Here is a 20,626-nt window from a genome sequence, read left to right as displayed (position 1 = left end):
AAATGATGAAAATTAGTTTTACTCAAATGTAGGCAAAGGGAGAACATTGTAAGTACTGATGCAGCGAGGAGGAACATACAGGAGCAAGTTGTTAGTTATTTCTTTTTCAGGCTTCCCATATTGGAATTAAAGGTCTCATAAAAACATGATTTATTTAAGAAAAAACAGTGTGTTATGTGAGAATATTTCACAGAAAGCAGAAACAATTTGTAATCTAAGAGGTAACACTGACTAATAGTTAAGTGTGTTGGGTCTCAATCCCAAAAACTCTTGATTCCACTTATAGACCAGAAAACAAAGCTTTTGTTTGAGTGTCCCTATGCTAGAAACTTCCATTTAGAGAATTTCCACATTTGGGGCCAGTGTACTGAGATGTTACAAAGGGTTGTGTTCTTGTTTTGCAGCTGCTGAGCACAAAGCTGCAGATGCAGCACAGCACCCAGCAGGAGGAGATCAGCCTTTACCACCAGGACACGTGCAAGAAGCAGCTGTCAGAACTGATCCAGTTCACCCTTAACCACTCGTGCCTCAACTTTATAGCATCTTTATTATTTGGGGAGGGAGGGAGGGAGGGGTGGGGGGACAGGAAATCAGAGTCAAACATGAACTTTCTCCCTCAGACTGTAAAATCATCAGGAATGTTAGACATGAAGTATATCAGATTTGCTTTTTAAGTTAAATTAATTTTCTCTCAAATGCATTGGTAAGAAACACAAGGGGATCATGTGGAGGCTATAACAGAGAAGGAAAATAAGGAAACCATTAATACTAAAGGTTTTTTTGGCCAGGGGACTGAGCTGTTGAACTCTCCCTTCACAAAGAAGGGGGAGATGTCTGCCATTCTGTGTTTAGGCATGAATCAGGATCTTCTCAGAGAGGAAACAGGGAACAGGCCTGGATGTTAAGTTAGGTCTAGCTTGATGTAGAAACTCTTTCCAGAAACGCTGAAAAGCAAAAGATGGGGAAACAAAGACCACAGATAAAGGCCTATTTCCAGCACTACCAAACTCTTCCTTCTTTGAGACCAAATAAAAATAAAATTTCTTAATCACAGAAAACTTGCACTTTGTAAAATTTAAACACAGCAAAGAATTCTGTGGAACAGTGAATATTTTTCATGTTTACAGAAACCTAAGAATTTCACTGAAAGCCTTCAAAAGGAATACTGTGCTTGTGTACTGATCTGAACCGTCCTCCTTGTTGAGATGAATTCTGTGTAGCAGTTGAAAGCTCAACTGGCCCTTGGGACAGCACTTTTGTCCCCATTTCTTTCATCAGATGCCAGCTGATCTCAAAATTTTGCATGTTATTAAGTAAGCTTTTTATGTTGATGGAAATATTGTGCAAAACAGAACAAGACTCACTGTCTTTTTCTGTGCAATTGTCCTACCTCCTACAATCAAACCAGATTTTTCAAAGTGCACCATGTGCTTCAGAGAGCTCTTCCCAGACATGAATCTGGGATTTGTTAAGGGTCTCACTGGTGACTCTTATGAGTCTTTCAGCCGTTGGTCTAAGGTTAAGAAGTGTCCCAAGCCAGGGATGCTGCTTGACTGTGTTATTTTGGTATTGAACCAGGATAGGTCCCTAGTATTGCAGGCCAAGATTTTACAAGAGTAAGTTGATTTTCATGTTAGTTTTATTATAATGCTGAAAAGTTGTGCCAGTGTCCCTGCTTCTCATTCTTTTCAAACAAACTATCCTGTAGTGTAAACCCTGTGTGGATTTCCTTGTTTGCTTGGCTTTTTGTGGTTGTTTTTTTGTTTGTTTTGTTTTTTAAACAGGGATTGTTCTGATTGTGTAATGCTGGCTTTGAGCAGATTCACACACCTCTGCCTGCATCCTTTACATTTCCTTCCTGTTCTATGGCTAACTGCTGACAATGGCATTAAAAGAGATACTTTGGGGCTTGAGCAAAGAAACAGAAGCACATCTGTTAGAGAAAGATGTTCCTTTCAGAATAAGACTTGAATATTTTAGGCAAACTCAACAAACCAGAGGCAATTGCTAACATTTTGTATTGACGTTTGGGAAATGTCTCACTCTGAAGAACTTTGGTTGATGGAAGCCAGGCACATTCCTCCCATGCTCAAGGCTTCTTCCATCAGACCTGGGCATATTCATGTTCTTCACACAATGCAGCAGAACTCAGTGCCAGAACAGATTATTTATCTATTTTATCCTGTTGTCATGTTGCATTTCCTTCATTTATACCACCCAATTTGACTTATTTCACCTTTTCTTTTTGTTTCTTATGCAAGTAGATGACATTTTTAGTTTGGAAAACCGATGTCTCCACTGTTTGTCATTTCTATGCAATTCTAAAACAGTTTGATTTTGTCTTTGTCTGGAGACTGAAATATCTTTCAGCAGCCTCATCTGTCTGCAGAGAGGCCCAGACATGGTTCGTGGAGCTGTAACTTTCTCTGGGCACAGCCCTGGCTTTGGGGTTGCAGCCTGATCATGGGTAACAGGGTGAGGAGGGAAACAAAGGGAATTATTCAAATGTCACGGTGAAGACAAGGGGAAACCTTTCTGTGTTTCCCCGTCTCACATGAAAGTTTGCAGAGGACAAGTGATACAGCCACAGATGTTTGTAGAGATTCAGGGACTGAAAGCTTTGGTGTGAAGGCATTTCTACCATACAAATCATTCCTTCAGGCTACTTCACCCTCCTAAGATGCCATTAAATGTCACAAAGCTTTGTAATGTAATGCTCAAGCTTCAGTTTCAGTGCAGCCTCTTACATTTGATTGTAAAGTCCTGACTCTGCTGTTGGCAATTGTCCCCCTTATCCCGTTTATCTGGAAACATCCAGAGCTTTGTAAAGAATTGTTGTAACTTGGGAAGTGGAAAGTTATAACCAGAGAAATAAGGGACTGGAATATCATGGGCACAAGTGCTTATGCCTGTATTCTGCTTTTCATTTAGGAGGCGATTACAACAAAACTGTATCTGACTTTATACAGACACCAGTTCCACCACAAAGATGCAGAGATTCAGTTTTGTACTTGGCTGGGGTTTTGGTAGGAGGATGAAGGGGTAAAATTTGGTTAATGTTGTACAAATTCATATCTCTGGTGCAATATATGTAAAAAAAAAAAAAGCCCCACTCCGTACTTTGTATAGATTAGTTTTTAACTGGATTAAACTGAAACTCAGCACAGTGACAGAGGTTTAGTGTTTTATTTTTAGTGGGTGGGCAAGAGCTGGGTTTGTATTCATAGAATTAGAATGGCCTGGGTTGGAAGGGACCTCAAAGATCATCTCATTGCAAGCCCCTGCCATGGGCAGGGACACCTTGCACTATCCCAGGTTCCTCAGAGCTCCATCCAACCTGGCCTTGGACACTGCCAGGGATGGGGCATCCACAGCTTCTCTGGGCAACCTGTGCCAGGGCCTCACCACCCTCACAGTAAATAATTCTTCTTAATATCTAATATCTAACCTAATATCAAATCTAACCCTGCCCTCTTTAGTTTGAAGCTATTTCCCCGTCCTGTCACTACACACCCTTGTAAGTCTCTTTCCATCTTTCCCACAGGCTCCCTTGAAGCAGTGAAAGGCCACAACTGGGTCACCCTGAGGCCTCCTTAGAAGTCCTTCCTGTTTGCCCTCCATTTCTTACCTTCTAGAATGATGTGAATTTAAAATAAGATGTAAGAGATGTTGTGTTCTTCCCTGGCACCAGCTGCCTCACTGCAGTAGCTATTCACTAATTAGGTACTCGAATGCTCAATTTTCTATATTCATAAAAACACAAGCCAAACTAATTAAAATCCTACTGTGCCACAGCATTACAAACTCCTAACACCACCCCACAGTTCCCTGACTTATTCACATTCAAAACAGAAATTCTAGAGAAGGTGAAGCACCCAGGGGCTTAGTAACACACTCTTCTATAGGTTGCATTCTGCACCAAGATTTTGCATTCCCAGTCAGGTGTTGGCCACTTCAGGATGTGAGAACGGCTGGGACAAGGTGTCTCTGACATCCACAGGATGTGATAGCCTATCCAGCCACATTAGAATTTTCCATCTCATGAATTTATCTGGCCTAGGGAAAATATGATGCATGGTAGGGTTTTGTAAAGAAACAAAGCTTTGAACTAGGGCTTGTCCTTTGGTGATTGATGCACAAGTAGGCAACAGATGCCAAGGGCTGTCCCTAAAGTTGGTCCCAGTTGTACCAAGGCTGTGAAATGGGAGCTCCATCTGAAAACAGCAACACTGACTATAGTTTAGTTACATTTCTAAAAATGAATTATTTTTACATAATGAGAAGGGAGGGAGTTTGAGTCCTATTATTTATGCATCCACAGACAGCAAATATCAAAGCCATCTAGAGTTACCTAATGCCTTAAATGTTACCTAATGCTTTAAAAGCGCCACGTGCCAGAATCAGGTTATATTCAGTAGTAACAGTTTTTAAAATCATACTATAAAAAAAACTGCTAAATAACACCCTACCTACTTACTTGTGTGGTAAGGTACACTATCAGTGAGGGAGAATAATTTTTCAGAGATAATTCAGTTTCTAAACCTGGTGTAGCTGTCGGTGACAAAGGCAGGGATAGAGCAGCACAGCAGAACTGACCTTTCCATTCTTTGTCCCTTTTCCATCAATTCAAGCAGCTGTGAGCCTGAGTGACTGCACAGCAGTCCCCGTGCAAACAATTCCTATTTACTCAAACGTGTATTGCCCTAAACACATGACAGCTCCCAGCTGCTCTCTCCCGAGAAACTGCCCACAGAGCCATTCTGTGCCAAGGGAGGTGCCAGGGCATGCAACGCACAGCTTCCCCCCAATATCTCACTTCACACCCTCCCTCACTCTCTTATCACTGCTGTTAATAATGCACCGGGAAGAAGGATTCCCTTTCCGTGTCCCCTGTCAGCAGGGACATGGCAGGACAGGGGATGGAGGCACAGCCCTCCAGCTCCTCGGTGCCCATCCCAGGCTATCCCTGTGCACAAACGCAGGGCCCGCCAAGGAGGAGGAGGAGAGGATGAGCTGCCCAGCCATGGAGCCCCCAGCAACCGGGATTTCCCGCAATTCCCATGCCCGGCAAGGCGAGCGCAGCTCCGGAGCCGAGGCCAGCCCCGGAGGCAGTGCAAACCCTGCCAGTGCAAACCCTGGCAGGGCTTTCAGCAGCGCACAGAGTGACCGCCCCAACATTGCCACAAACCCTCCGGGATGTCTCATCTGCACCATTCCCTCACTAGAGCCCCTGGCAGGGTTTCAGCAGCGCACAGAGTGACTCCCCCAACATTGCCACAAACCCTCCGGGATGTCTCAGAAATCTGCACCATTCCCTCACTAGAGGGAGTCTCAAGACAAGCATTGCTGAGCTCTCCGCAGCCGATAAAGGAGCAGAGTGATGGCACAGCAAAATGGGATGTTGGGAAGGGAATGATCCCTCAAAAGCCGAACAACAGCAGCTGCCGTGTTTCAAAAGGGCTTTTGTTTTTTCTTTCTACAGAAGGCATTGCTTGCATTATGCTGTTTCCTTCTGAAAGAGACCCTGAAAGTGCAAACGATCACTAAGCTAATGATGTTCTCCCTGAATGGACAACTCTGTACTTCATCTCCCACTGCAGTACACCACAACTGAGGAACAATGTGAGGATTAGCTGGTATTTAGAACCCCAAGATACTGACCATGTAAAACTACTGTTTACATTTACACCTTGAAAACACAGTCCTAGAGGAGGATCCTACATATTAGTGAAACAAAAAAAGCAACACCTATACTTTTTCTGGAGGAAACAAGATTATACAGGCACCATGGTCACTCCAGAGGCTGCTCAAGAAACAGCTACTTTGGAGGCAGATGCAAGTTGTTATTTTTTCCTCTCAGGACCTCTAAAGGTGAAATTTGCATATACTGAAGCCAGCTTAGGAATGCTGCCTCACTTGGTCTCTGAAGCTCCCAGGGAAGTGTGATCACCAATGAACAGCCAAGAAAACTCATAAAAATCATCCTGTTAAATATGAGACCTCAGATTAAAGAATAAGGAGTTGCCAACCAGGCACACCTTAAATTTATGAGCAGTTTCCCTTTATCCCTGGTTCAATTTCCACGTTCAGTGTCATGTTGCTCACTGCATATAAACCCACAACTCAATAGCTTTATAATTCTTAGCCTAAAAACCCTCTTTCTATGCTCTTTTTTTTAACAAGAGGAAAGTGCTGTAGATATTATTTGTGTTCACTGAGTATTATAAAATATGAAGGAACTTATGAATAGCACATGTGATTTCTTAGTCTAACTATCTGTATTTTAACTTTCTACTTTGTTTTCAGATGAGAAAAATAGGCAGCCAGTTATCCATCCTGATGACTATTTAGTTCAATCCACAGGTAATGATAGTTTCACCATAATAGTCCTTATTAATTTACCTATTAATTATTTACAGGCCCCAAGCTGCATTTCATTTGGCTCAGTCTTTGGATTAACAGCTGCTTGCCTTCCCCTTGGGCTGAGCTCTCCTGTACATCAAGCACTACCAACCACATCAGTGGCTGCCAGAGTCTCAATTTCAATTCTGTGTTACAATTTCTACACTGAAAACTGCTCCTGCAGATGATTTTATTCTGAGGCTAATGGGAAGGATGAACAACTGCAGCCAGCACTGGAATGCTCCTCACCATTACTGGGATTTCACCCCAGCTCCCAAAACCAACACTCACATGCCTTTGCTCCCACTTGTTTAAAAGCAGAAAGTTTTCCTTTGGTCCCCTGGCAGCTGAAGTGGGGCTGGAGATTGCTAAACCATCTGTGCCTGACGTGGCACTGCAGACCTGGCCCTGGCAGCTCCTGCATGTTTCATCAGGGCTCAGCTTTCGGTCTAGACAGCTCCTCAACCTCAGGAACAAAGCCAGGGTGGCACCAAGTGTGCACAGAGCATTGTTTTAAAATTTAAAAACAAAACAAAGCCCTTCAAAAAACCATATTGCAACATAGCAGTTATGAAACATGGAAAAAGCCATGCTGGGACTAGAGGCAGTGCATTCACATGCTGCCATTGCTGACTGGCTCAATAGATGCAGTTTGACCCAAAACCAGCACATGCACATCCTCCTGCTCATGCCTGATGCACAGGAGTCGTCAGCAGGACTTCAAAGTGAAACTCCCAACTGCTTGATGACATGGTTTCTTTGTTATTAAACTGTGACAAACTCATGCATCTAAACAACCCTTTCCCAAACAAATTCACAGAGAACAAACTTGGCCTGTAGCTGACCTCAGTCACATATCTGGCAACACTGGTGGACTAAAGGCTATTTAAATAATTGCAGATTTTCAACTAAGAGATTGCAACTGCACATTTTAAAGCAATAAGGCAATAAAATGCCTTAATGCACTATCACAGTCCAGTACCTAAACCTTTGTAAAGTGAAGAACGAACTCACATTTATGAGTTGGGGCTAAAAAAAAAAAGCAAACTCCAGCTTATTTCAGGCAGGCACTTGCACTGTGTAAATGCAACTCCCTTTCCCACACGGCTCCTCAAGGTTCCCAGAAGTGAGCATCCACAGACAAGGGTATTTCCCTTTTTTTCCTTACAGCTCCTTAAAAAGTAGCATTGTTCAAAGGAAGCACAGAAAAGAAGCTTTTGGAAGGAGCTGCCCTGAGAGCTTGTGGGCTTTCATCCCAAACCATTACTATTACAACTTTTTATCTGAAATATCCACAAGAAAGGAAGGTACACACTTTCCTCTGACATGCAAAGCAGGGAGAAGACAAAGCAATTCTGCTAAAGAACCAGGAGGACCTGAAAGCTTTTCAGTTTCAGGCACACAAAATACAGGACAATGAGACTTTTGTGCACTGTTGGCCACAGCCAAACCAGGAAAAGCAAACACACCTTGGGTATTTCTCCAGAGCAATTTAACAGCTGCCCTGGGTGCAGTCATGACGCCCATCCTGCCCAAATCCCCTTTCTGCCTGTGCTCTGGGCTGCCAGCATGGGCTCCTCTGCAGGCTGTGTGCTCAGGGGCTGGGAGAGGGGACACCCTCAATCAGCACTTTGCTGTGCTCTCTTCTCTTGATAAAACTTGCTATAAATCTGCTGATTTGGTTTTTAGCCCCACCAGAGCTGGATGCAGTGCAAATAGAGCTGGATGCAGTGCAATGCTCAATGGACACGCCAGCTGCTGTGAAGGCTCCTCCACTTGAACAGCCCATTTCTCCTTTCCTGAAGGAATTAAACTTTTTGCCTAAAGAGTTCATCTTTTCTGAGTAGCTCTCAGAAGGATCCTCTGCAGATCCTCAAGACAAAGATCTTTTAGTTGCTGCTGGGGACAAAACTGCATTGCAAAGACAACCAAATTCCATTTTCACAGCCCCACAGACAGCTCATTGCTGATGCTGCCCACTCAAAGGGTACTGCAAGGAAATGCTCTCAGTTTGCAAGGTGATTCTCTTATCCTGTCTCCTTTGGGCAGGGTGTTTGTGCTTTTCTCTTTGGAAGCATCTGGAGAGGACAGAGTGCCTGTAAAGCTGTGCTGGTTCTGCCAAACACTGCAAGAGTGCCCTGGGGGAGCTCAGTGCAGCTTTACAAACACTGACACACCAGAAACAGAGAGTTTGGACAGGGCTGCACCTGAGGAGCAACACAAGTGCTGCTCCTGATAAGATCTCAAAGGATTTGTCACAAACTCTCTTAATAAAGTATTTAGGAAAAACCCAAAGAGAATCCCACACAGACCTGGTTGTCCCACTGTGAGACATCTACAGAGCACTGCACTCGCAAACCAATGCATAAAAAAGAGAAGAAAAATGTAGACATAGATCTAAATCTGACCTGAGGATTAGATTAAGCTTAAAAAGCAGAGAATTTCAAAGCCTGACAATTCCAAAGTGTCCATGGCATCCGTATTCCTGTCTGCCCTACTGAAAATCAGAGAGCCTTATCCACTATGGTCTACTTATCCTTGAAGGCTTCAAGAAATATCTCTTGGAGCTTGCTAAGTGTTTTCCTGAGGAAACATATTTGAATAGGATGACACTGACCCCTTATCTTCTCTTAGAGAAAGTAAATAGATTATTCCTCCTGCAGCAGGGAAGCCACTTGCACTTTGTAATTCCTAAGTTTTTAAATTGTGCTGGCATAGCTGTTTCAGGGCCAGGAGAAGGACTGGCAAGGAGAAGCTGGGAACTTCATAAACTGGGGAAAATAAAATAGGTAATTACATGGTACATTTGTTACAGAAGCCTTGTAGCTGGATGAGTACTAAATTAATATAAATAAATTCATTTGCATAGCCAGAGGACTGAAGTTCAGTTGTGTTTAAGCTGTCAAAAACCTATTATTTTTCATATTTCTTCCTGAAATGGAATTCCTCTTGCTTCCCTTACAAATAACCAAATATATAAATACCAAGAGATAAATAATCAAGTTTCTTTGATCTCCTTTTCACATCTTTATCTGCTTATCTAGCAGTAGGAAATACTCTATAGTCTCTCTGAGTGTAGAGAATAACTGGTTTCTGACCTAAAGAGATTAAAATTCAGCGGTTATTGGAGGAGGACATAATCAATGAATAATAATAAATATTTTATAACAACTATAATATTTCATAAATAAATACAATGAATAAAAATAAAACATGAATAATAAACAAGAGCTACTGGGCCACTCAGGCAACTGCTTCTACCTGTATCCTGTGCTTCAGATGACACTACAGTTTTCATATTTGTCAAAAAATAAAGCTGTTTTCAAAGTAATGTACAAAGTCTGGAGAAACCTATTAAAAAAAAAAAGATTTCTAAGGTTGTCAGGCACGTAAAATAAATCTCTGTTGTTCTGTCACTGGAAGGGCAGCACAGAGCAGTGCTTGATGCAATTTGTGAGGGATAGTAATTTTGTTTCAGTTGTACAGAGTCACTGGGGCCAGAAAGGTAACTCATGAGTCACTGCAAGCACAGGTCAGCCCAGCCTGGCTGCAGCTTTATATCAAATTATTCCATGTAGTGCTCCACAAGATGGGTTCACTTGGATGCTAATTTTGCTATTGAGAGTCTCAACAAAATCTCCAACAAACCGGTATCAACAAAGGCTGAGTTATACTTGGGTTTTTGCTTTGCTTGAATTGTTTTATTTTAAGTGACTGAAGAATGGTATATTCCCCACTATGAAATGCTGAAAGTGGTTGGGGAATAAAAGCCACAAATTGAGTTCTGTTATCTTTAATCCATTCCACCACCAATTTGCTTTCCATGAGATCACATCTGACAGGAACAATTTCTCTTTCCTTCTCCCCTCTCAACCACAAGATGTAAATTCATATTTACCCTGCTGTAAAATCCTAGAGGCTAGAAAGCAGCATAGATTTTGCATTTCACACTTGAGAACCGTTGGCATCAAACCTTTGCTTGGGTTTTTTAGCTAAAAACCAAACTTTACTTCTTAACCAGTTTGCCCTCAAACTATAACTCTTCTCCTTTCCCTGTAGCAAAGTAGCAGCAAGTTTTAATTGGTGGATGATGGTGATGGGGCTGAAAACAGCCTGCTCTAGTCAAGTGCTTAATTGCTATTATGTTGATAGGAATCATACTTTAGTCTTACTCCTGCTGCCAGAAAAAGAACTTGACAAACACCCTCTTAAGAACAAGCCTATCAACTCACTCTTGCAGGCAAACTGTATTATTTTATAATTATTTGTTACCTCTTAGCAGTTAGTTTAAATTTGGGTACTAGTTTTGCAAACACTCAAGCTTCTTCTACTGTGGCTGGATAAAGGAATAAGAGACCCCACAAAGTTATTAAAGAGTGTTACCTAAAGGACATTATTTCTTTAAACAAGTATTTTTCTAGGTCTGAAAAAATTGTGGAAATTTTCAAAATATTCCACCCCCCTGCAGCAATGAATGAGCTGTAGCTACAAAGTAAACTCCAAAAACAAACTAACAAAACTTTGCACCTCTAACTCTCTAAGGATCAAGAGAAACTTCCCAACAACCGCTGCTCAGTATTTTTTCATTTATTAAAACTGTTTCAGGAAAATGAATGAAATGTGAGCACCAGCACACCATTCTATCCAGGCTCTCTCTGAGCCACATCCAGACTGTTTTGAGCCAGTGAAATGACATCTGTTGAATTTAGCACATTTGGAGCAGCTTCCCTGAGAGCCAATGGGAAAAGCAGCGAGCACTGGATACTGAGTAATGAGAGCAAAATCACTAAAAATGTCTCTGGACTGGTGTAAGTTGGGAAATACTTTAAAATGAGAGATTGAGGATTTCTCTATGGATATACTGACTCCCTTTACAACAGGTCAGTACAAGAACATTGCTATTGCAATTAATTCCTGCTGCTTTGTAGAAGAAGCCAACAGGGCTGCTAATAAACTGCACCTACTAAAAAGCAAATCTAGGGCACACAAAGTCTTTATGGTTTTAGAACAGAACAAACCTGCAAAGGTCATTCTGATAATATCACCCTGAGCATGACCCTCACCTCAGCAGGCAAACATCTGGAACATCTGGTGAGTGAGAGGAGTCAGCAGCTGCTTGGCCCTGTATTGGCTACAGAACTCCAGGTTTGGGACCAGCAACATGCACGTGGAATGGGAAGAAAGAGGCAGAATCTGCATTATCCATCACCACAAGCTGTCTCCAGGTTAATATTAATAGTTTTTAAACCAAGCTGGGTTTTTTTCCATATGCAAGTCAGCTGAAGGTAAGGGATCTCTGGCAGTCCTGAGAGGGCAGAGACAAAGAGAAGGGTTTGAGCACACAAGTTTCACACCTGCCTGCTCAAGGCCAAGCCCAAACAATGGGAACAAGGTAGCAGAGAGTCTTATATTCAGAGCTGTTTTTTCAAGTAATTATTTAACATTACAGGACACCAGTGAAATGTAGAAATGACAGTTTTAATAGTAAAACACAAACCACTCAGCCATAATGTGACACATTTATGGGGTGGCTTTGCTGCCAAAACATTTATTCACTTCCCTCAGAAAAAGAAAATAAACAGTCCTGGTCCACCCAGCCAGGAAGCATTCCCACCTTGGAGATAAAAGTGCAGTGCTGCACATCCAAAGGCCACTGTGACAAATACTCCAGTTCTGGTGTGTGCAAGGAAGAGAAAATGGGTGAGTTTAGTTTTCTGGTTTAAGGGACTATTCCCATTTGACAACCAATGTAGAAAACAAGGACTGGATAGGGATAGGTCTGGTTTAATCTCCTATATAATTTATAAAAAGAAAATAGAGTGAAGAATGTAGGTTCAGGTGTGAGTCTCTACTGAAGATGAGACTTTTGAGGAAACACGAATTTTAGAATTTAACTTAGCTCCACTTAAAAGAGAAAACAGAGGCTTCAATGAGCACAGAGCTCCACAGAGGAGAAACACTTGTGATAACATTGAAATACCTTGAGTGGTAGTATTGTAATTCATGAGTTCTCACTGTGTGTCACAGGGCTAGGGCATGCTGGAGAACTTTTAATTCTCTTTCTCTCCTTAAACAAGAGCACAACAGAAGTGACATGCTTTTCAGGCCATATACAATAATGAGCAAAGGCAGCAGGAAAGAGTCAAATTAATAACAACTTTGGTGTAATTAAAAAAAAGGAAACATGAAAGAACAACATTTCAAATCATATAATCAAGTATCACTGTCAAAAGCATCCATTTAGTAAAGCAGGTGGCTTCTAAATGAAGAATATCCAGGCAACACTCGATAGAAAAAATCTGTGAGAAAGTAGCAGCTACTTCCTCCAAATTCACTTCTAAAGACAGATCCTGACTTTGGAAAAATATTTGTTTACTGCTTATTATTTGGATAAGAATTTGCCATTATTTTCCACACAGAAGCTGCTGTCTGTGCACTCTGTTCCACCAAAACCCACACAACTTGTAGGAGCATCACTCTGATCTTCCTGCTCATCTCACTGCTTCCTTTCTCCACCTATCCCAGGAAAGAAACATCACCCTGCTAGTTTTTGTTCCTCAGGTTGTAAAGCCAAATTGGAACTAACAACTTTATTGAACCATTACTGTAAGCACACACTCACCAAGAGACAGTGAGAACTTGTGATCAAAGCAGAGTTTAGGTTGGGAAAGACCCTCAGGATCAGCAAGTCCAGCTGTTAGCCCAGCAGTGGCAACTCCAACACTAAACCAGGTCAATCAGCAACACACCAACACAGCTCTCAAACACTGCCCTGGGCAGCCTGTTCAAATGCCTGAGAGCCCTTTCAGGGAATAAATTTTCCTTAATATCCGACCTAAACCACCCCTGCATAACTGGAGCCCTTTGCTCTTGTCCTGTCCCCTGCCACTTGGGAAAAGACCAACACTCACCACACTAGAACAACATTTCATGCACATGGCAAGACCATGACATAAACACCCAACAAAGTCCAATGCCTTAGCAAAAAGGTTATAAAATACGCACAAGGGCCATATTGTCTCAAGCTCGAGAAAAGGAAATAAAGCAAGATTTTTACTCACAAGGCAGAAGAACAAGTTCCCAGGAGCTGCTGAAGCTGAGAAACAGCACCACTGCTGTAGCAAAGGCCCCATCAGAGGCTGTTTGAGTCAGCTGCCCACCCCATTAACCTATTAGTGCCCAGCCCTAAGAGGGAAATCCTGGTGCTAATGAACCCCCTGGCAATCCTTCTTGGATTTGAAGGCCCAGGCTTTAGAATGGGGCCTAGAGTTGAAGTTCATTGATACTCACTGTCAATTTCAGTGCTCCAACTCCACTCAGGAATAACATTATGGTGAATATAACAACAACAATAATGGTATTTACATCCTGTGCCTCCCCTCCCTTGGGCAGAGAGCAAAGGCAAAGCTCCTAAGCAAGTATTGGCCAGCTGAATGAGCAGCTGGAGGAGGAAAAGGGTGGCAGCCCCACTCCCAGTGAGGGAAGGGAAGAGGGGACACGGTTCTGTATGGGGGCACTGCCACGAGGCACCCCTAGACCCCCCATTTGTGATGGGATTGCCATTTAAAGCTGCTCAGCCCTGCAGGGAGGAGCTGGTCAGGAAAGCTCACGGGGTGGTGTCATCTGCATTTCAACTCCTGAGTAGGGCAGGCACAAGTGTCAACAGGGTTAGAGAGGGGCTGCAGGCTCTGATTTTTGAAAATTCTGTTCAAACAGAACAGAGTTTCACAGAGTCACTGCCCTGTGATAACTCATCAAAGTCACACTATAAATTAAAACAGGAGCACAAGCCAAAGAACATGCAGCATGTTCTGCAGGCACCCTGCAGCGCTCAGAGCAGGACGGAGCAGCATCTGCAGCCTCTCAGGAATGTCTTCTGCTCTTTTAATAGTTCTCCTCGGTGGGGTGGGGAGGTTTGTATCACGTATCTTTCTCCCCTTGCTGAATCAAAAATAGAGCCCTGAGTCACAGGCAGTGCCTGGCCAAGCTGAGCACGTGTCCCCAGCTCCCCCAGGCCTCCTCCTCACCTCCAGCAGCTCTCCTGCTCCAGGAGGAGAAAATCCTCTCCCTGCCTCAGCACGTGCTCCCAGCAGTCCAGCAGATGATGCCTGTGGATCCAGAAATACACTGAAATGGGTGGGAAGTTTTCCTGCTGCGCTCCAGGATGTTGGATCAGGGCTGTTGGGTTGGAGACGTTCACCTTGGAATGGGGCAGCTGGCCCTGGATGGATGGAGTTCCTCGTGGAACATGCCCTGCAAAGAGCACTTATCCTGCCCATTTTTAGTGGGAATGCCAGGATGACATTGAGCACAAAAGGTGTAACCAGGGAGCCTTAAATTATTTTGAACCTCAATCTCTTCTCCTTAACCCTATTCTGAAGAGCCAAAACACATCCCCTTCCACTCAGACCTGCAAAATGAACAACAGGCAGCATAAACCCATGGTGGTTCATCAATATCCTGAGAATGGATATTTCCATGCTTTGTACAAGTAATCACTGGGAAAGTTGCAAGATGGGCAATTTCACAGAAGTTTTTGGTTTTTTACTGTCTATTTTAAGTTTGTATTTTACTCCCCAAAACATGTTTGTGCTTTGTCCCAAATCAAAACAATCTGTGCTAGCAAACCTATAATAATTACCTGGGGTGACTGAGGTACAAAGAGTGGAAAAGGAAGGAAAACGCAGAGACACAAATTCAGTTTTCCAAGAGCTGTTAATTACTCATTAGTTTGATATTATTAGCTATTAATACATAACTAACACAGGGGTCAGACCCCCACAAGCCCTCCTAGCACTGCTCCCAGCAGGGCCCTGCTGTGGCTCCCACCTTGCTCAACAAGCAGCAATATTTACCCGCTGGGTTGAGCAATGCTGGCCATGCCCAGCCCAGGCTCACGTTTCAGGGCAGCCTGAATTTTGACACTGACCCTGTTGCTAATCTGTGCTAGCATGCAGACCTTGGCCTTGTTAAAGACTCTCATTGCAGCCTCTCATATCTGCTTTTTAGGGCTTTGATCTCTCATCCGAGCATCATCACACCTTTGCTGCTGCTGCAAAATCAAATGGTTTATTACTGCTTGCCATTGTCTCCACACTGTGTAACTTCTGCATTTTAAATGTATTTATTCTGCATTCCTGACTCTCTTTTCCCTTATAATGCCATCTCTTCAGTTCATTTCTGGCTTGTGTCTATTTCACAGGGACATGTCCCACCACCGTACACTGCTGTAACACTGCACTTACCATGTGCCTTGAGGGACAAAGACAGAAATTCTGACCCTGTTATAACCTAATTTTGTATGCATATGTTTGGATTTCATTAGGAAAAGCAACACAAACTGAGATGCCCAGTGGCTCACCAACAGTCACTGTAAGTATTTTAAAGCTGTGACATCCCAGTGTTCTGCAGCCTCCCCTTCTGCGATCCTGCTCCCCATCCAAGCAGCTCCAAAACTCAAAAGCAGTGAATACGCAGTGTGAGCCTGTGAGCACAGACTGACCACGCTCTCCTGAAGCACACAACAGGCAATTCCATGCACTCCCTGGGCTCCCTGCCTGTGTCCATGTGCCCAGTCCAGGCAGGGCAAGCCCTGAGCAGGGATGCAAACTCCAGGTGCCCCCACAGCCCCCAGCACGCGTGGGAGCCGCAGCTCTGCGGGATCCAAACCGTGACACCGCCTCCCAAAGGAGACGTGGGCTGGGAAAGAAAGTTCAGAAGCCCACTCACTTCTGAGTTCACCCATGGAAAGCACAGTGCTTGCTCACTGCTGGGAACGAGGACTTTTCTGTGTGCAAATGATGGCACTGCTGCCTTCCCCAGAGCCTTCCCACGGAGAATGGGGGTTGGCAGCAGAAGGAGAGCTCTGAGCACCATTTCAGGTACCTGTGCTCCCAAACAGTTCATAAATGACAAATTGAAAGGATTCCCAAAAAGAATATCCTTAGTGCAAAATAAATACGTTCATCCCTCCTTGCTCTGCCCCCAAAATGCTTCTGAATATTTGAAATGGTGAAAGAACAGAAGGATTTTATATCACAACAGTCCTGAAATTCAAAATCACCAGCTCTTTGCTTCAAATAATTCACTATGGTGATTTTAACAGCACAAATCCTCCCTTCCTCATAATATTATGATCCCTTTTTTTTTTTTTTTTTTGCAAGACTTCAGAAGAATCAGGCAGATTTTTGAAAAAGAAATTACATAAAAGATGCTCCTGACTGCAGCCCAGTGAACAGAAGCTGTTTCCTCCCATCCTTCCCCTCCCATCTCACAGGAAACAAAGAGAATTTTCCACCTCTCAGCTTCACAGACTTCCCCAGGGCAAAAAACAAGCTTGCATCAGTCCCTGAAAATAGTTGCAGGGTATTGCTGCTGAAACTGCTTCACATTTAGGTCAAATCTTGAGAAGATTTTTAGCCAGAGCTGAAGTGGTTTTATGGGAGAACCTTGAGGTGCATCTCACACACTGAAATAAGGCACTAAGGAGACCTAGGGACAGGCCAAGGATTTCAAGTTACTGGAAAGCCAACTAATATTTTGTGTACAACTCTTGTGAGAACAAAGCAGTTGTTTTGTGACAAGTGATAAAGAACAATGAACTTTCAAAGGAACAAAGGTGCCTGGGAAATGCAGGGAGCTCTACTGTAGCTGCCCTCTGAGAGGGAATGGGAGACTGGGGCAGGAGAAAGGGAAAGCCAGAAAATAATGTGACAAATCAACTTGGTCTTACAGAAGAAATTTAATCATGTAAGGCATTTAATCATGCCCTATTTTAAAAACGCAGGAGGAGGGGTATGATTATAATATAAAATGTGCCCTTCCAAATTCTCTTTGCTGACTACTTGCTAATGCTAATTTTACTGTCATTTTGTTGTGAAATTCATTTCACATTTTCAGAGCTGTTTACAGAATTATATAGGTGTACTGGGGATTTGGAAACTGAGCAGGCATTTATTCCTGTGACTGGCAGTCTGGTAATGCTTCATAAAACCAAAATACATAAACACCAAAAACAAAACAAATGGTTTTTCATTTTAACCCAATACTTGATACTTGATTTCACCCAAACGTTGATTTTTCTATGATAGATGCCTGAGAATATTCCACAGTCACTGTGGAAGTTTTCTTATCCTTTTGAATGAGTTTATCATACAGTTACACTGACAAGCCATCAGAAAATTGCCATATTATTGCCAACACAAACGATTTTAGTGTCTGTTGTGAACTACAGAGCACACAAGTCTTGACACTAGATCCTCCTTGAATAATAATGTTTAAAGTAAGTTGTTTCTCTCTGCACAGCCTGTAAAACCAGGTGTGGATCAGCTCTGTGATGTTCTGCAGGTTTCATTTGGACATTGTATTACCTGGGGGCAGTTTGCCCTGTAGCTAATGCTGGTGCCATGTCCCACAACCCTGTGCAGGAATGAACTTGCTGCTGCTACCGGGAGCTCCAGAGAGGATTTGCAGGAGTGGGTGAAGGGGAATTGCTCCTGTTGTTACCGTGGGACTGAGAGCGAACATGGCTCCTTGTTTGCTGGCAAACGACAGATCCTGGATCCAGCTAAAAGCCAAGGCAGGCACCAGCTGCACAGGGAGCTCAGGATGAGACCGGAGCAGGAACTGCTTCCTCAGCAGCAGAAATGTTTTTGACACAGCATCCCAGGAGTGAACACGCTGTCCTATGCACCCTTCCTTCCCCTGAGCACAAAAAACCCTTGTTTCTTTTACAAAAAGGAAAGGAGTAAAAGGTTTTCCCTACTGCATGCAGATATATTTTTCAGCATTCAGCACTGTCCTTTCATTCAAAATATGGAATTCTATTTTTATTCCCCGATTATCTAGCAGAATTCACCGTGACCCAAGGGAGAGGTTAATTCTTGTACTGAATATCCTATTGCCATGTGGTTTAGAGAGAGGGAATGTTGCTTCTCTTCATTTTGAAATTAAAATGCAAAATTGTCCTATTTATAATTGATTTCAACTATATATTATCTGCTACTCCTTTTAAAGGCAAAGTATTGCTTACTCTCAGAAATGTACAATACAAAAAGGTATTCCTGAATGTTTTATTTTGGAAGTGTAAAGGCTTTTAAAATAAACAAAAGTAAATATTCAAATACATTTCATACTGCATGTGGTAGGAGTGGCTCCATACAACACAAATGGATGATGCAAATCCAGCAGTTAATTTCTTTGAGACATATAGTATAATATAGAGACACTTCCAGATCTGGTCTTGTGCCATTTCCTGACCCTTTTTTAATCATTTAAATCCAGCCTACTTTATTAATTATTAATATTTTTATTTTGTTATATTGATTGTTCAAGTTAGGAAAAAAAACACCAGTTAAAAACTACTGACTTGCAAACACTGCAAGACCCTAAAAAACCTGCAATCTCTGAGGATAAATATACATTTATTTTTTGAGAAAATGTGTCATTACCTGCAGTTGAATCAAGGCAAAATGATCGTGCGATTAAATAGTCTGGATTGAATTTAAAGCTGCAGACCATGATTTTCCCTACTCCCAGTTCTGCTTGAAATCTCTCACACCTTTAAAAAAATATAATTAGCTTTAGATTTCCCCGCAATAAATAACACCAGAACATACCTTGTGCTACCAACCTGAATTTTAAAAAAAAAGTAAGAGGCCACCTCAGTGTTTTGAGTTCATGAGATCATTCAGACACAAAGCCCTAACAGAGTTTCCCAGTCAGAAGGCATCAGGAAGGCTCCTCGCTTATGGTAAACTTGGGCTTTAGCTTGACAGACCTTTTCCTGATGGTGCCCTTGGGGGACAGCGGCATGGTGTCCATGATGCTCTTGTCCTCCTCCAGCTGCCGGGCGGTGCACGACGGCGTGGGCACTTTCACCGTGTTGCCGAACTTGGAGTAGTCCACCGAGTAGCGCCCGTCCTCCTCCGCCACGATGGGCACGAACCTTTGGCCCCAGAGGATCTCGTCCGCCAGGTAGGAGGTTCTGGCCTGCGTGGTGATGCCGGTGGTCTCCACCACCCCCTCCAGGATGACGATGATCTCCAGGTCCTCGTGGTGGTGCAGGTTCATGGGGGAGATGTCGTAGAGGGGGCTGTTCTTGTCTATCACGTGGTAGATGATGAGCGGGGACACCAGGAAGATGCTGTTGCCCCCCACGGGGTTCTCCATCTGGATGTCGATCTGGTTGAGGGGCACCACCTCGCCCTCCAGGCTGGCCGTCTTCTTCACCACCTGCATGCGGATGGTGGCACTGATGATCATGCTCTTGCGGAGGTCGCCCACCCTCAGCATGAAGCAGAGCCGGCCCTCCCGCAGCGCGATCACTGCGTGCTTGCTGAAGATGAGGGTCTCGGCGCGCCGGTGCGCCTGCGACGTCTTCATGAAGATGCAGCCCAGCATGATGGCGTTGATCACCAGCCCCACGATGTTCTGCACGATCAGCACCAGGATGGCGGCCGGGCACTCCTCCGTCACCATGCGCCCCCCGAAGCCGATGGTCACCTGCACCTCGATGGAGAAGAGGAAGGCGGAGGTGAAGGAGTGGATGCTGGTCACGCAGGGCACGAAGGCGGCCGCAGAGCCCGCCGTCCCCTCGGCGGGGTCCCGCTGCAGCCGGGTGCTGTGGTCCAGGTCCCCGTGCGCGAAGGCGATGAGCCACCAGACCATGCCGAAGAGCAGCCAGCTGCACAGGAAGGACATGGTGAAGATGAGCAGCGTGTGCGGCCACTTGAGGTCCACCAGGGTGGTGAAGACGTCCTGCAGGAAGCGCCCCTGCTCGCGGATGTTCTTGTGGGCCACATTGCAGGCGCCGTTCTTGCCCACGAAGCGCGCCCGCCTCTCCCGAGCGCGGTACCGGGCGTGATCGGGCACATCCTCGGCCAGCCGGGTCAGCACGTACTCCTCGGGGATGATGCCCTTCCTCGAGAGCATGGCTCCGCCGCCACCGCCGCCGCGCACCGCCCCGCCAGCCGGGGGGGCCCAGGGGCCCTGCGGGCTCTGCGCGCCCCTGTGCGCTCTGCGCGCTCCTGTGTGCTCTGCGCGCCCCTGCGCGCCCCTGCGCTCCGCGGGCTCTGCGCGCTGCCGGCCCTGCGCGCCCGGGCCGAGGGAGCGCCGCGGGCTCGGGGGCGCGGCCGCGCCCGGCGCCGAGCGGGAGCGCCGCCGCCGCCGCCGCTGCAGCCGGCCCGGGAGCGCTCCCCGCCGGAGCTGGGGGCGTTTCTTTACC

General features: G+C 44.5%; 2 protein-coding genes across 3 annotated transcripts in view; one reads left to right on the top strand and one right to left on the bottom strand.

Annotated features, from left to right (window-relative positions):
- Positions 1–2,286, top strand: part of NUCB2 (nucleobindin 2) — a 25,695-nt gene extending 23,409 nt beyond the window's left edge. For both annotated transcript variants that reach the window (XM_074543366.1, XM_005486612.4), the window contains exon 13: positions 405–2,286. In XM_074543366.1, coding sequence (XP_074399467.1) covers positions 405–517 — 113 coding nt within the window. In that variant the 3' untranslated portion in view covers positions 518–2,286. The remainder of the gene's footprint in view (positions 1–404) is intronic.
- KCNJ11 (potassium inwardly rectifying channel subfamily J member 11) lies at positions 792–20,626 on the bottom strand. The gene has a single exon (XM_074543367.1). It carries the CDS (start codon positions 20,332–20,334, stop codon positions 19,132–19,134), a length of 1,203 nt encoding a protein of 400 aa, XP_074399468.1. The 5' UTR covers positions 20,335–20,626; the 3' UTR covers positions 792–19,131.

The sequence above is a fragment of the Zonotrichia albicollis genome, chromosome 6, assembly GCF_047830755.1.
Source record: "Zonotrichia albicollis isolate bZonAlb1 chromosome 6, bZonAlb1.hap1, whole genome shotgun sequence".
NCBI lineage: Eukaryota > Metazoa > Chordata > Aves > Passeriformes > Passerellidae > Zonotrichia > Zonotrichia albicollis.
The sequence above is the reverse complement of the archived record's forward strand: the minus strand, read 5'-3'. Positions and strand labels throughout refer to the sequence as shown.